Source organism: Lutra lutra, chromosome 13 (genome assembly GCF_902655055.1).
Source record: "Lutra lutra chromosome 13, mLutLut1.2, whole genome shotgun sequence".
Classification (NCBI taxonomy): domain Eukaryota; kingdom Metazoa; phylum Chordata; class Mammalia; order Carnivora; family Mustelidae; genus Lutra; species Lutra lutra.
The window spans coordinates 64361218-64378395 of record NC_062290.1 but is presented as its reverse complement, the minus strand read 5'-3'; the positions used below and the strand labels follow the sequence as shown (position 1 = coordinate 64378395).

At 44.8% G+C, this 17178-nt stretch overlaps 1 protein-coding gene and 1 pseudogene across 4 annotated transcripts in view; one reads left to right on the top strand and one right to left on the bottom strand.

Moving 5' to 3' along the window:
* Window positions 1-17178, bottom strand: part of INVS (inversin) — a 174632-nt gene that overhangs the window by 35003 nt on the left and 122451 nt on the right. For all 4 annotated transcript variants that reach the window (XM_047699044.1, XM_047699046.1, XM_047699045.1 and 1 more), the window contains exon 13: window positions 5036-5322. In XM_047699044.1, coding sequence (XP_047555000.1) covers window positions 5036-5322 — 287 coding nt within the window. The remainder of the gene's footprint in view (window positions 1-5035; window positions 5323-17178) is intronic.
* Window positions 16194-16781, top strand: LOC125083703 (60S ribosomal protein L17-like; annotated as a pseudogene).

The window sequence follows — 17178 nt, the reverse complement described above, 5'->3', positions numbered from 1 at the left end:
CACATAAAGAAAGCCATCTTGGGCTTTCCGTTCCAGCCAGCCTTGCACCAGCCACATGAGTGAGCCCAAGTGACTGACCCAGGAGAGGAAATTGTTCTGACAAGCCACAGAATTGTGAGAAGTAAGAAGTCATTGTTATCTTAAGCCACTTAGTTTTGGGATAATTTGTAACGTCACTAGAAATAATCAACACAGAAACCAATAGCTAAAAAAGAGAGGTGCTGGCTAACAAAAACCCATAGCATTGACTTAAGGACTGGTGAGCGGACAGAAGCCAGGAAGGCAATGAAAAGACTGTTACCAAAGGCTGAGACAGCAGAGAGGAAATTGCTGTTGGAGTTTGGAGAATGGTCAGTTGTATTATTCAATGGCAGAAAAATTGGCAAATGGGCAAAAGTTAACCTGCAGTAGCTTAGAAGACAGAAAACATATCTAATGAATTTGTGGATACGGAATAGACTTCCAGGGGGCAATAGCTGAAGAAAAGATCAATTGGATTTTTTACCTGCATGTGGTAGGTATGGGGAGAAAGAAAGAAAATCAGGAAGGAACTGCTCAGCTTGCAAGCAGAATCCAGAGGAAATACAGAGAGCCTAGAATGTGCCAGGTTGGAAAAGAAAGTTGTTAGCATATTCATTCTTTCCAGCTAATTTTACTGAGAGTATCTTAGTAAAATATGACTTAAGGATAAGATCCAATCAAGAGTATTACCGTGCAACTCTTTTTTTTAAGACTTCAAAATATCGAAGATGGTACATTGTAAGGTACTGTAAGCTACACAAAAGAACTTCCAAGAACTTCAAGGGCATTTTCCTACAGCAGCCTGAGCCACCCAAAGTAGAGAGAGGCCCGTCTGAGAAATAAGTATGGATGTAGTTTTGGAACATGGAATGAGTCCAGTCAAAATCATAGGGAACCCACAAATTTTTTTAAGAAGATTTTATTTATTTGAGAGAGAGGGAAGGAGAGAAAGCACAGGAGCAGGGGGAGGAACAGAGGGAGAAGAGAGAGAGAAGCCCAAGCAGACTCCCTGCTGAGCGTGGTGCCTGATGCGGGGCTCAATCCCATGATCATGACCTGAGCTGAAATTAGGAGTCAGATCCTTAACCGAGGGTCACCCAAGTGGCCCCTGAAGCCCATGAAATTTCCCAGGTAACTGTATCACAAAGAGTATCACTAGCTTGAACCGCTGAGGCTATTCAAGACAAACAGGAGCCTCTGGAACCTCAACTTCCTGTAGAGGGGAAACAGGCTGAGAAAACTGTTTAGGTGCAAACACGGGCTATGTCTTATGGAAAAGGAAGATGTCTCAGAGAGCAGTACCAAGAATTCTGGTAGGAGAGCCAAGAGCCAAGGGCCAAGGAGAATAATCAAATAGGAAACCACACATAGGGGAAAACCATACCCTAATCAAGGAACATTCTATACTTCTAGCACTGCTAATGTATAACCAGTTAGCTTTCAGAATTGCTATGAACTAGTGACTGCTATGTACCTCTTATTTCTCCCCTTTTGGAACAAAGGTGTCTACTGTGGTTATTCTGTCCCTGCCTCACTATTGCTTGGGTCTGGGGGGCGTGTTGATAATGTGTGTTTTTGGTGGGCTAGTCCCTAAATAGGAAAGAGTCATATCTGGGGGTTGATTATTTATTTATTTATTTGACTGAGAGTGAGAGTGCACAAGTAGGGGGAGCAGCAGGCAGAGGGAGAGGAAGAAGCAGGCTTTCCACTGAGCAGGGAGCCTAATGCGAGGCTCAATCCTAGGACCCAGGGATCATGCCCTGTGCCGAAGGCAGAGGTTTAATTGACTGAGCCACCCAGGTGCCCCTATACCTGGGGAATCTTGACAACATCTGGATGTGACATATGTCTCAAGATCCCAAACTTCAAGCTTAATGTGATAACTGAGATGACATTTTGGGGTCCAGAGATAATTTTGAGAATACTGTGCCTGTGGGAGGAATGTGAATAATCTGTGACCAAAAAGGAATTGTGATAGATTACTAGCCAAAAATTGCTCCCATCCTAGTATGCACAGAAGTTGAGTATATTTCTCCATATCATTCAGTCTGGGCTGGCCATATAACTTGCTTCGAGCAATAGGATGTAGCATGCAAATTCTGGAGCCTACTCCTCAAGGGGTCTTGTAGCTTCTGATTTTGCTTTCTTAGAATGATGCTGGGAGACCACTGTGTAGGGAGGCCAGTCTAGCCTAGTGGAGGATGAAAAGCCATATAAAGCAGAGTCAAGGAATCCCAGCTCATAGCCAGTATCAACTGCCAGACATTTAAGTCAGTCTGTCTTAGACCATCTGATTCAACTCACCTTCTACCTGAATGGAGCCAGGTAAGAGAGACCAGGTGAAAATGCAGTGGAACTGCCCAGTTGGCCCACAGAATCATGAGAAATAATAAATTATTATTTTAAGCAACTTAGTTTTAGTGTACTTTTGTTTTTGGGGTGTGTGTGTGTGTGTGTGTGTGTGTTTTGTGTTTTGTTTTTTACATAGCAGCACATAATGGAAACAACCCTGATCTTAAGATCTTGCAATCTACTGGAAAAAACAGACAAGCCAGTAAGAACAGTAAAAGGTCATGATCTTCCTATTATGGAACTATAGAAGACCTATAGGAACATAAGCAGGAAGACGAAGCCTTGTTTAGTGAGGAGGTATGGCTGTATAAAGGAAGGAACATTCATTCTGAGACCTGAAAAATAAGAGGCACTTTTATCCATATGGATGGGGAATTATAATATGCAGTGACCTCAAGCTAAGAGAGAATGAGGAAATTCAACGTGGTTGTTACATCGGGGAGTCTGGTTAACACTAGCTGAATGAATAAATGAATGAATATGTAACAGGGCATCAGACCTCTTCAAGGTATATATTACTGATGCATTATCACTGTACAGTGGGTTATGGAATTATATTCTGGATATGTTTGTGGTCATTCATGTGTACTTTTATGTGGCTGTTCTTGGCTAGATCATCAGTGTGGTTTAATAACAGTAGTTACTGAAGACCTATTACATGTCATGGGCTATAATAAGTATTCTACATTAATTATTTGATTTCTATTCAAAACTACCTTGCAGGATAGAGAGTAGGTACCCTTTATTTTCTTTTTAAAAACTGAAGTATATTTGATACAATGTTACATTAGTTTCAGGCATACAGCATAGTATTTTTGTTATGCTGTGCTCCCCACAAGTATAGCTACCATCTGTCTTCATAGGCACTATAATACCATTGACTGTATTCCTATGCTATACCTTCCTTCCCCATGACTTATTCATTCCACAATTGAAGCCTATACCTCCCACACCGCTTCACCCATTCTGCCCATGCCCCACTCCCCTCCTCTCTGGCAACCATCAGTTTGTTCTCTGTATTTATTAGTCTATTTCTGCCTTTTTTGTTTGTTCCTTTGTTGTTTTCTGAGTATTCCTCCCCCCAAACCCATTTTATAGGTAAGGAAATTAAGGTTCAGAGAGATAGAATGAATTGCTCATGCCCTGAATTGGGTCGCCATGAGATTTCATAGACTCTGGGGTCCACAGGGTCAAAACTATTTTTATAATAATACTAAGACATTTTTTTGCCTTTTTCACTATGTTGGCTTTTGCACTTAGATTTCTGGAGGTTTCTCACTGTTCCTTAATTTTTAAGAATGGCTCAATATGCTTAAATTGCTTTGGGCAAACAATATAATTTGTGCAGAATACCTGTTTTCCTTCTGGGAATCTGGAGTTGTAGTATATGCTGGGGAGAGGGTACCTATGTAACTGACCCCAATAAAAATCCTGGAATCCTAAGTGTAGGTGTGTTTTCTTGGTAGACAAAGGCTAACTGGTAGTTACAATTCATTGCTGGAGGAATTAATCATATCTTGTGTGATTCCACTGGGAGAAGACTCTTGGAAATTTGCATCTGGTTTCTTCTAGATTTTGCTCCATGTGCTTTTCCCTTTGTTGATCTTGATTTGTATCCCTTTGTTATAAAAGATCGTAGCTGTGAGTAGAAATACATGCTGAGTCTTGTGAGTACTCTTAGCAAATTTCTAAACTTTGGGGGTGGGGAGTCTCGGGGATCCCCAACATACGAAGTGAGATCCAAACACGATAAATTCTAAGAATCCATACCAAGACACACCATATTTAACTATTGAAAACTAAAGATAAAGAAAAAATCTTGAAAGCAGCCAGAGAGCAGTGACATGTTAGCTAGAAACATTCCTGAGGAACACCAATTGCAAACGACAGTGGATTTCTTGTCTGAAACCATGGAAGCCAGAAGTGGCACAGCCTCTTTCAAGTGTTGGAAGGAAAAACCTGCTAAGTGTGCATTCTGGATCTGGTTCATCAGCTCTTCAGGAATGAAATCAAAACATTCTCAGGCAAAGGAAGACTTAAAGAAATTGTTGCTAGTGGAGCTACCCTTAAATACCAGCTAAAGGTTCTTCAGACGGAAAGGACATGATAAAAGAAGGGATCTGATGCACTGGGAAAAAAGAAGAAACAACAGAAAAAGAGAACTATGGGTATCTAAGAAACTACCCTTTCCTTGTGGTTTTTATAAATTATATTTGATGATTGAAACAAAAATCATAATACCATCTGGTAGCCTATCAATGACATTTACAAGTGGGGAAGGTCAAGGTACCTAAATGGAAGTGAGGTTCCCACATTTCACTCAAAGTAGTAGAACTGGTTATAGGTCCCTTATAACTTATAGATACAATATACATAAGCAATACATACTCAGAGCAACCACCACAAAAACTGTAGAAAGAGATATACTCAAAACCACTATCAATCAAGATGGCATCCTAAAAGATGTTCAAGTACCCTACAGGAAGGGGAAAAAAGAAAAAAAACAGGGAGGAGAACCAGAGGAAATAAACAGAAAATAAATAATAAAATGGTAGTCTTCAGTGTTGACATAATTTCCTTAGATATGAATGGACTAAGTACACCAATCAAGAGAACCCACAGTCCACGGGTTGACATCAGGTAACAAAGGCAATACACCTACCGTTTGGCTTTCTGGGGTCTCTTCCCTGCACATCTGGGGAAAGATGCTGCTCCCGCTGGGGGGCTCTGTCTGGAGATAGTTTGCCCGGAGATCCTCGACAGGCTGTCTCCTCAGTGTCCTGGGCTGCGTTGCTGGTGGGAGGCTGTTTGCTGGGAGCCTGGCTCTGCCTGTGGGGCTCAGCCTGGGTGTTGGGCAGACAAGGAAGGGCTTGGGGTCTGCAGGAATCTGGGCTCAGCCGTCCCTTCTGCTGTTCTGCTTCCCTTCGTTTGTTTTCTTCCTCTCGCTTCCTGGAAGCAAAGCCGAGGAGGCAGAGGAAAAAAATTAAAAGAGTGTTACCCTTTCAAATGATCCTGAGTGAGATTTGAATTTTATGAGGAGCTACCACATCACAGGAGGGGCTTGGAAATGGACAGTTTCCATAATTTCTCAAGTTTTGGTCTTTTCTCCAGACCTTACAGCTCCAAAGATGATGGAGCTGACGAGAACCTTATAGACCAGGCCTTGCCCAGTTGGGGCACACATGATGGGAATCTCTGTGTTTGCGAGACAGGACGCAATCCTGAGGGGTGTGTGCCCCAGCTTGTGTGGGATCCCTGCAACTACAGGCCTTTCCCTCCGATTCCAGAAAGCACAGCTGAATGCGACCAAGCCTGCCAGTCACAGGGACAACATTTAATCTTCTCTATTTATTAAAAAAGACCATTGGTGAGCTTACGGGTACATGGAACAATCACTCACTCAGCTCCTCATGATGGACGCTAACGCGCCTGTGAGCTGCAACACCGCTAACAAGGCAAACCCACCCATTTTGCAGATGAGGTCCAGAAGGTAGGATGATCTTCAAAAAGTCCTACACAAGTCCTGGTGGTGAGGCTGGCCCCTCTGGAGAGCAACCTACTAGAAGGAGGCTGGCCAGCAGGGGCCAGGCCGCAGAATGAGAGGCTGTGGGAGGAGGACGAGGGCCTGAGGCAGGCAGCCCCGATCCAGAAAGGGGCAAGTTGCTTGAGGAGGAAGGGGTTGAGTTCAGGACATGGTTTGTTTGATCGATAGCATTAATTGCTGGGGACTTCCCAGGGAAAGAAACAGGGAAGAAAAAGAACATTTACTGAGCTTCTCCTGTGCTGGGCCCAGTGGGCCACCCCTGGAGGAAACTTGATTTCGAAGACAGCTTGGAGAAAAGGACCTAACAAACGATGGGAGACATGTTACACTTGTGAGCCTGCACGGAGGGGGTAGTGATTAATTTTGTCTGGAGGAGTTCAGATGCTCCCAGCTGCTGATTCTTAACAACTTGGAGAGGTTTGCCAGACAGATGTGGTGGGAATGAGGACTTCAGTGTGAAGGCGCTGTTTGGGCAAGGGCACGGGGCGTGGGAAAACGGGGTCTGTTCTGCCTCTTCTCATCTTCAAACAGTGCTTGCTGTACACAGCAGGTGCCCCATACATGCGGTTCAGACGACCCAGGTACCGTGTAGGAAGAGAATCAGGCAGACACATAAAGGTTCAGGTTAAAGCAGAATGATTAGGGCTGTAGTGGAGAGAAGCCCACACTGGGAAGCATAAGAACTTTTCTAGTCCTGTACCTGCCAATAACTACAAAATGGTATTGAGCCAGTCACTTTCCTGCTGGAGACTCAGTTTCCCCAGATCTAACAGTTGTATGATAGTTTATAACCTGGAATCGATTTAGGGGTCTGTTTGGAAGCTAGATATCTTTATAAAATCTGGGGTATCTTTTGTAATGAGATAGATTTCTTTTATTGTTATAGCTGGTATCAGAGTCCCTCTTGGGGGAGGGAGAGCCTTGTTTAGAAAAATATTTTAATCAGCCTGGGAACAGAATGGAAGGCGGGGTAGCAGGTGAGCCCTTCAGGGCCTTGGTGGTGATTGGCTCTGAGGAGCGGAGGGCTGCTCCTGACAAAAAGAGAATATGTTTGAAGCTCCTGACAGGGAGGGAAGAGATGAAAGAACATGAGAGAAATAGAGAGAGAGGAGGGGGAAGAAAGGGAAGATGAAGGGCTGGGTAGTGTGTACAGCAATGGCCAGGACAAAGAGAACCTCCACGGGGAGCTGATGGACAAGGACTTTAGGTCTGTGCTCTTCACACTTTCATGAATGGAGTCTCCTGAGATCTCGTTAAAATCTAGATTCCGATTTAGCAGCCAGGGGTGGGGCTCAAGCTTCCGCATTGCTAACAAGCACCCAGGTTATAGAGGTGTTGCTGGTCCTCTGAACCACAACTTGAGGAGCAAGGCTTAAGACAATAGAAAAGTTTCATATGGACTGTTTTGTTTGTTTGTTTGTTTGGTTTTTGGCTTTTGGGTTTTTTTTTAGAGAGAAGGGGTTGAAGAGGGAGAGGGGAAGAGAGAATTTTTTTTTTTTTTTTTTTGAGAGAGAATCTTAAGCAGGCTCCACGCCCAATGTGCTAGATCTCCACACCCTGAGATCACGACCTGAGCTGATATCAAGTCAGATGCTTAACCGACTGAGCCACCCAGGCGCCCCTCTTATGGACCATTAACTGTACCATCACGGGACATGAAATGGATTGTCCACAATGACATCAAGGTCTGGGAAGGTCTCCCAGGATCCTACGTGCTGTTTTATAAGCAACCAGACAAGCTGCAGAGCTAAGATACCAGACATGGAAGCAGAAACAAGAGTGAGTGAGGCAGAGACCCTAAGCCTCCAAGAAGTCACAGAATTCAGACTTCCACAGGCTGTGCGATTCGAGGCAATGTTTACTGAGACCTCAAGGGACAGAGAAGACCCAGATGACAGTGATCTGGGTTCCCTCTGATATAAAGCCTTCAACCTCCCCTTTTGAAGGTCTCCTGTCCCACGGCAAAGCTCCTGATCTGGGAGCCAAGCCTGTTTGTCTGGTCGTTTCCGACTGAGCCCCATTCCTAGCAAGAGTGGCCGGGCGGACCGTGCTGACTCCTGTATAGCTCTGATATTTTCATTTGACTCTGGTTTTTTCCACGCTTTGCCGAGTGCTGACACCTGAGCACTGCACCCGACAAGCCAGGGGGACAGCCTGTCATCGTCAGCGCCCGAGAGTCACCTGGAAGCTAGCAGGCGCCATTTCAGCGTGAGCTGTCTGGGAGAAGGCTGCTGTTCGGGAGAAGCTGGAAGCATCTGGGCGGCTGAAGTGCCGCTAATTGATGGAGCAGCCGTGCTCCCGGCAGGAGGGGCACGGCTGCTCTTTTTACACGCACTGATGAAGGGAGCCACTCTAGGAGAATATTGGTCCCGCAGACAGACCCGCACGTGTGGCTGTCTGCCTTGGCATCTATGTGGATCTCGCTGCCGTTAAGAAGGGCTCAGAGGTGATAAATTAGACTTTTGGTCATTTCTCTTTCTTAGGGAAACCAAACAGTTTTCCTTTTCAATTCCAAGAAGCTGTTTCCACTCAGGTTCTGGGCAAACCCCGTCATGGCGGACCTTTCTGGGCCAATAGCGGGGGCAGCCACAGGACCCCCAGACCATCCAGCCTTCTAGAGTGATCAGGATGGCCAGAGACCCAGGGCGCTCTGTCTTCTGAAGACTTGTTTGGAACGGGATGTTTGTAGGAAAGTGTTTTTTTCATGTTGGTAGAACTAAGTAAAGCAGATTTGGAAGGAAGACCATAATAATCAGAATATATCATTAGACCCTGTTAATAGAAATAAATTAATGTTTAAACAAATTGATGCATTTAAAAAATCTTCAGGTGGCCTGTGGCCCACAACCATGCAGTTCCCCAGAGCTGTGGCTCTTGATATAAAAGTAGTGATCATTGCGGAAAAGTGGGTAGGATTAGAACCGGGACTATGCATAACCTACAACCTATTTACATGTTGCTGCCTTAAAACAAAAGCAACAGCAGCGATATACACAACACACACACACACACACACACACACACACGCGTGCGCTACAGTCAAGAACATGATCTTTCGTGTACACATCCCTGGGGAATAAGGTCCAGCTCCACGGCTCCTGGTCTGAGTTCAAAGGAATCTCAATTTATTCACTTTTATTTGGTAGATAAGGAAACTGAGGCAGAGTGACTACTCTCTCCCTCTGCTCCTCCCCGACCACCACTTCTCAAAGAATGAAGTGGGTCATATGAAGAAACTGCCAGCCACACATCAGAATAGCTGTTAGCAGCATTTCAAACTAAGTTCAGATGTAGCTTTTAGTTCTAAACTCTCAGACTCAGTAATTATTGTGAAATTTAAGTGTTTTATCTCCAGCTAATTTATTATGAATATCTGAAGATCTAGTAATCTTCATGGGGGTTAAGTTATAAACTTGACCTATTTTTGTCAAATTTGGAAACAAATACCAGAGAAAGAACCAATGCTATTCTAGTTTATATGAAAAATTAAAGAGAAAAAAAAATCCTGTCGACGCACAGCAGATAACATTTTAGCAGGAAAATTACTAAATGGTGGAATCTTAATGCATAAAGTAGTTCTACCTTGTCTTCTCTTTTTTTCTATTATCTTAAGGGGGAACTGACTAGACAACAGTTTTTGATGGGCTGCCCATTAGTCTGGTTTGTACTGTCGTCTTTTCTGGAGCAATATTTGCAGCTCCGCAGAGGCTCACAGTATAGAAAAGTGAGAAAGTCAGTTGAAGATGAGGTCGTTGACAATGTCCATTTCAGGTTCTGTGCATCACAGAGCAAAGAAAGTCTCCAAACTGTGGGCTGAAGGAACCGGTGTGTCACCCTGGGGAGAAAAGATGTAAGGGCCACAGTGCTCCTGCAGATCTCTGAAGGGCCACCAGGAGGCAGCATCGTGGCCTGGAGTCCCACCCCCGCCCCAACCCCCCAGCAAAAACAGACCTGAGTCCCTAGGACGGGGATTTCTACAAATGAGCAGCCTAGAGAACGACTGCAGAAATGGGCCCATAAGAAATTCAGCGATCAAAAGATTGCTGGGGCACACTTGGGTGGCTCGGTTGGGCATCTGCCTTCAGCTCGGGTCATGATCCCAGGGTCCTGGGATTGAGTACCCTGTCAGCTCCCTGCTCAGTGGAGTCTGCTTTTCCCTTTGCCCCTCCCCACCACTCATGCTTGCGCGCACTCTCTCTCTCTCTTACAAAAATAAATACATAAAATCTTTTTTTTTTTTAAAGATCGCTTGATGTGCAGTAAGTCAGATGAAGGGCCATAATTTAAGTGACTTGGACATCCAGTGGCTTCAGCATCTCAGCACTGGGGTGTGTTTGCTTGTACAATGTGCACAATGTGGCACAGACCCATCTCAGGGCCTGGACAATAGGAGTCCCGGAAGGTGATGCTGTTCTCTACTCTCTGATGTGGCTTCCACAGAGAGTTGTAGTGGCCCAGGTGAGCAAGAATTAATTAATTCTGTCAGAGACTGTAGATAGAAGCAAGCTCCTCCCTGCTGCACTGGGGGGTACTCAAGTCGCCACTGCTGTGAAGGCAGGACCTCAGAGAGGTTTGAAAGCTGGGACTAAAGTGGCTCTCACAGAAAAGGGACGTCTACCTAAGCAGGTCCTGTTGTACCAATTTAACTCGGCTTTGCCCTCATTACATTCTTGTTTATAGTCTCAGTGTAGGCTTGGAACTGACTAGTTTTCTTACTTTTCTCAAAAATGTAGGAGGAACTTGATGTGCTCTGCCATGTTAGTTAACTTTCAGAGTAACAGGAAGATTTTTTATTAAACTATGTTGCAGAACAGATGATGGTGGCTTGGTACCACTCTTTCAACAATTCCTGGAAACAAGAGGGGAACAACTGAAGGAGCACTGGGGTAAGAGAAAAACTGACTAGGGACCTGGTTCTGGTAGAAGTAAAAATAAAAATAATAATAATAAAAAAAGAAGTAGGGCTGTTTTTTGCTGGTCTACCAAGATGGCACCAGCAGCTGGAGACAGCCTCCAGCGTAAGTGCGGCTGGTAGGAACCCCGGCTTAGGGGAGGGCTGAGATTTTGGTGCCGTCTTTCTCCTTTACTGGCTGTGGATTCAGGAACGTTAACCTCTGCGAAACCCCACCTGTGAAATGAGATGAAGGATGGCTGCCCTGTCTTTCCTTACGGAATGATTAGGTGGATTGAATGCAGTAACCCGTAAGAACTTTGTAAGCTGTAAAGCACTGTATAAATATCATTGATCACTATTACTTTTATGTAAAGCTGTTAAGAGAAAGCTTCCCTGTGACAGGATCTGGTGAGAAGTGAAGAAATTCGTGTTTGGCACGAGCGCCATGCAGTCTAAGAGCTAGAGGGCTGGGCCTAATGATAATTTTCAGAAATGCTCATTGTTGAAGCCACACAACTCCCTTTTCTGTGAGAGCCATTTCATCATTATTATTTTTAAGATTTATTATTATTTGAGAGTGAGAATGAGAGAGAGAGGGAGAGCACAAGCTGGGGAGAGGCAGGAGCAGACTCTCCGTTGAGCAGGGAGCCCGTCATGGGGCTCGATCCCAGGATCCTGAGATCACGACCTGAGCTGAAGGCAGATGCTTAGCTGACTGGGCCACCCAGGCGCCCTGTGAGAGCCATTTTAAGCAGACCTCTCCGACCTGCTGCAGGTCCTGCATTCACGGCCATGGAAACTTATATCCTGAACTGGAATGGGAAAGAGCCTGCATGTTTCTGCAGAGTCTGACAGAATGTTCTTCTCCTCAAAACAGGGCAGACACAACTCTCTATGGAAGCCACATAACGGGTCTCGTGTTCAAGCAAGTGCAGTGGCGAACCCCTTTGCTCTTATGCTTCTTTTAAAAATCAGAATACAGAACTATCATAAACCTGTCAAGTGGTAATTTGCTCATGATAAATATGGAGGGAGCTAGGAAGCCAAATGCACAAATCTAGAAGCACCAGTGTTTGTTGTGAGGGTAAATGGAACATAAATGTATCTCCTGCCCGAGTATGGCAAACAAATTAAAGTGGTACATTCATGGAGTTTCACAGACTCAAAGGGGACTTAAGAGGGTATGTGGTCCAAGCCTCGCACTTGGCTGAGGGGGAGAGTAAGGCCTAGAGTGAGAAATGACTCATGCAAGGTTTCAGACTCACTGTAGGAACAGTGATCGAATATTTATGATTAAATGCTTATTAAATAGGTATTTTAAGACACTGGAGAAACAGAGATACAGAATATAATCCCTGTTCCCAAGGAACTGTGGATCTCGAGGGGAGTCAGACCCATTCACTCCCATAGATGGTTCTGCATGTGATGGGTTCTAGATGTGATAGGGGCTAACACAGAGATAGGGATGTGAGAGGCAGTCACTGTGTGGAAGGGAAAAAAAAACACCTAGAAGGAATGTCAAAATGAGCAGGAGAGAAGCGAGAGATTGTTTTAGGCAGAGGCAAGAGCAAGGACATGCAACCTAGCTCTCACAGAATCATTGACTCAGAAGAGATCTCAAAGACTAGTTCTTTATATAATTAAAAAAAGAATTCCTTGTATACTATCCTGGAGAGATGATAATTCCATTTCGGCTGGAACATTTCCAGCGAGAAGAGACTGATTACCTCAGAGGACAGAAAAGCTTCCGTGCTAACCTTTTTAGTCGGTACTCCGCCGTGTGTAGGGGCTGTGCGACACTGTCTCATCATTGTCGCCGAATAACAGGCTGAAGAATATCTGGGCTCTGACTTTCTCTCGAGGGAATAAGAAAATGTCACATGTCTTTGAACCTTTGACTTACAGAATGTTAGAGTTGGGCGGGAGAGAGGGGGAAGCTCAGATATCATTTTGTCAAATGGTTTTTAAAAATCTCTTTGTGACTCATGGACCTTTTTTGAAATTGTGATAAAAAAATGTATAGATTTTCACTGCCCAAAATATACCTATGCTCAATATACAAACCACTGCATTTAGTTTTGGGGTATTCATGGGGCCCCAAAGACCATCCCGGATTAAGAAGTCTTTTCATTGTACTAATGGGAAACTGAGGCTCAGAGAGGTGGGATGGTATGGAGTAGAATCATGGGAGTGATTCCCCATCCGTCTGACTGCAGTATGAACAGAAGCCAGGCCTCTGGGTCAACCCTGCAGAAACTCAGTGACAGACTGAAGGTGTTCCAGGAAATGGAACTGGATCTATTATGAAGAGAAAAGGAGACTTGGGGTAGGAGTTGGGTACCTACTCTAACGATCTGAAAGTTGGTTTATGGAAAAATGTTTAGACTTTTCTCTTTTGCTTCAAGGGAAAAGACAGAAAAGACAGAAAATAACTTCTGCCAGATAGAACTGTCCATGACTGGAATGTGCTGCTTGAATTCTTTGTCACTCGACTTTCTGAGAACAACCTCCTTAGAAGGGACTGTGGCATTCCAAAAGTTTGAACTTGGTGACCCAAACTGGACTTGATTATGTTCCTTTGGGAGACCCGTGCAATCTCCTACTGTAGCCAGGAAGCAGCTCAGGGCTCCCAGAGACCATGGAAAGTTCCAGAAAGTGAAAAACATGAGGAAGTAATGAGGCAAGTTCAGGATGGCTAAACCCTCCCGTGTGAGGGGAGGGAGGTAGTTGTGTAGAGAAATGGGCCTCAGAGATAAAAGTGGAGGCAGACAGGTGAAGGGTCTCCTGTAGCACCGTGGATGGGATTCAAGAGTGATGGCTGGCACATGGCAGCGGGACCGAAGATGGAGGCAAGAGCACATTTCAAGAGGAATTCACAGAATCAATGATAGCAGCCGCCGCAGGGAAATAAGGAGGCAGAAGAGAGACGGGCTGTGGTGGAGAGTTGCAGGTTTCAGGGTGAGTCTGAAGTGACAGTGACAACAGGACACACAAATGGAAAGTGTTGGCAAGTCACAAAACGACAGTGAAGGGGAAATGCCTGGCAGGCGACTGAGGACGTGGAATCAGAGTTCCAGGAGGTCAGGATGTGAGACCGAGTGAGGGACGGTCTACTGACATGAAGTCACTCAGGCTTCAAGAGTAGACACCTTCCCAGTGGAAAAGAGCTGAGCATGAGGAGAAGTCTAGGGAGTGAGTGTGTAGAGCCGACCGCAGTGAGGAGGTGGTGTGATAGAGACGATGTGAGAAGGAAGAGGCAGAAGAGAGCTGAGATCCGAGAGTGAAATAGAAACCCAGCGCACAGGCAGCTTCCGGGGAGAAGAGTGAGCAACACAGACACAGTCTCATCTTGTCTGCCTTCAGCCGTGTGCTGTGGCAGGTCGGTGACAGAAATGTTCATTTTGGCAACAACACAGGTGGTGCAGTGTGAGTTATAAAGTGCTTTTAAGTGGATTATAGCTATTTCTTAAATGGTATTTTCTAAAACCACAGGCCTTGGAAAATAGGACTAAAACTTCACTCTCTCTCTCAATTTCTCTATCAGTAAATGAGAAGTAATTTTAACTTTAATAAGCTCCCTTCACATCGTTGCTTTAAGGAAGGTGATCCGTGCCCTCCTAACGAGCCATGCCGGGAGAGGTACGCCAGGTGACAGGACATGCCTGGGTCGCCTTAGCCAGGGAGGCGGCAGTGGCAAGGACTGAAGTTAACATTCTGATTTTTGTTCCTTAAAGCAAAAACCAGAGGCAAAATTAAACACTGGCTCAGATCTTAAGAAATAACTTTTGAGAAATAAAATTAAAACAAATGAAATCAGTTTCTTTTCCATTTAAATATTTCCCTTGGAGCTCAATGCCACAAAAACTGTAGGAGGTGATGGTTAGACTGTGAGAAATTTGTTTACTTCCAATAATGACACCTAATAAAGAAAGGACTGTGACTGAGAAAAAGGAAAGGAGATTATAAATTTCCAGTTTGGGCAATTTCAGACATATCACAGTAAGCACAGCTCCCACATAAAAGGGTTTTTAAAAATGAGCTTCAGAAACGAAGCACTAGGACAAGGAGGACACACCTTCCATGACAGGGACGCTAACCAGGATAACAACTATTGTGAGACTGGATAAGATGATGCCTGAACCCCCTTGCCCTTTCAAGCCCACACGGCTGGGAGTCACAGAAGGCCTAGTTAGGAAAAGAAAAAAAATCTTAAGACTCTCTTTAAGCATGTGCTGATGTGAAAGCCCGTCCACTGTATAGGAAATCTTCTGACAAATGGATTCCTGGTTCTCGGCTCTACACTGACCCAGCAGAGCCTGTCCAAACTCTCGGTGCTGGGCATGTGGCCTCCAGGGAGCACCACGGGGGCAAAGGAGAGGAAGGAGAGGCTGAGATCATTAACAGTGAAGATCCAAGGGTTTCCACAGACCTGGAGACTGCCTTCAAGTCAGCTGCTCTAACCTGTTGTGTCTCATAGATGAAAAAACTGAGACGCAGGGAGAGGAATGCTGTGTTTCACCACAGACCCTCTATTCTGCTGGAAAGGGAGTCTGGGGACTCCAGGCCCCCTTCTCTACGAGAACAAAGTGGAATGTATTTGGACAAATAGGCTCCTGGGGGCGGGGGACATACAAAGTCAGTCATATTGACTTTGTAGAGTCCCACCTCATATTTAGGTAGGTATGACTTCAAATCTGAAAACAGACTCTTGCACATTAAAACTGGAGTTTATGAAAACATCAGCTAGAAGGAGAAACCACGCTCCTGCCCTTGTGGGGAATCTTTAACTTGTAACTCAGGATAATGTGCCACATGCATTACCCACTTAGAGCAGTCACTCTCGTGTGGGGAACTTTTGTAAGGCCGGAAAAAGAGGCATGTAGACAGACCTTACGTTAAACTGGATCCTCTGGCCGAAGTGAAGAGAAGAGAGCCTCACAAAGACAACAGTGCAAGGTCAGACTCCCGAGGGTGCCGCTAACTGTGGTGGCTTCACTCACAGAAACTGGGCTCTTCCTGTCGGTCCTACCTACCCAAAGCTGCCATTATGGTCAGCATCCCCGTTCACAGTGGTATTTAACTTTTCACTAAAAAGATTTATCCTGCTTTTTATTATTATTTTAGATGATTATTTATTACACTTATGCTTCCCCCTTGTGGGCAAGATTGGAAGGATTCAAGATTGGGAAACATTTAAGGTACAGCCAGGAAGTGACCCGTTAAGAATCTTCCAGTTGTCTTTCTCATCAGAGGTTTTGGCATCTACACCTACCGATGCAACATTCTCCTGCTGTTTAAAGTACCCAACGGGGGTTCTCATGCGTTCTCCCAGGAGCCATCGCTCTTCCGCTTCCCCTGAGCACCCCGAGGTGATCTCTGAAAATGGTTTATTTGCTCAACCCAGAAAACTGTACAAAATCATGCAAATCAAGAGGTTCAAATCTTCATGTTCACTTTAAGAACACACATGAAACTGCCCAGGCCATCTAGGGTGCGCATATCTGGAATGCTACCAGGTACAGGAATGATGTCACTTCGCAGAAGCAATGCGTGCCATTCCATCATGACAAGGGTGGAGTTGGTCCATGCGGCCAGGACAAACAGTGGGGATGCACACAGGGTCGGTGGCCCAAAGAGAGTGCTGAATTTTTCCCGCCCATGCTTAAAAATACGGGGAGTCATGCTGACCTGAAGGGTTTAGATGCAGATTCTCTGGTCATGGAGTATAACCTGGTCAAGAAAGTTCCCAAGACTCAGTGTGGAACTTACAGGGCTCGAGGTCGGATTAACCCACACATGCGCTCTCCCTGACGCACCGAGATGATCCCCACTGAAAAGGAGCAGATTGTTCCTAAACCAGAACAGGAGTTTGCCCAGGAGGAAAAGATATCCCAGAAGAAACTGAAGAAACAAAAACTTATGGCCCGGAAATTAATTCTGCAGAGGATAAATGCAAATAAAAGTAAGTAAGTAAGTGGGGTACCTGGGTGGCTCAGTGGGTTAGAGCCTCTGTCTTCTGAGGTCATGATCGCAGGGTCCTGGGATCAAGCCCCACATCGGGCTCTCTGCTCGGTGGGAAGCCCGCTTCCCCCCTCTCTCCCTGACTGCCTCTCTGCCTACTGTGATCACTGTCTGTCAAATAAATAAATAAAATCTTAAAAAAAAAAGAAGAAGCTACGACTCATTTAAAAAAAAAGTAAGTAAGTGAATAGTAAGTCAGTAAATAAATAAATAAGTGAAGTACCCAAAAAAGGTAGCCAAGAAGGAAAACCAAGGCACAGTTTAAAAATCCATCATTTATGGTAAAATAATCACAATGTATATATAATAGGCACAAATGACTATTTTACACATTCTGTAACATTAC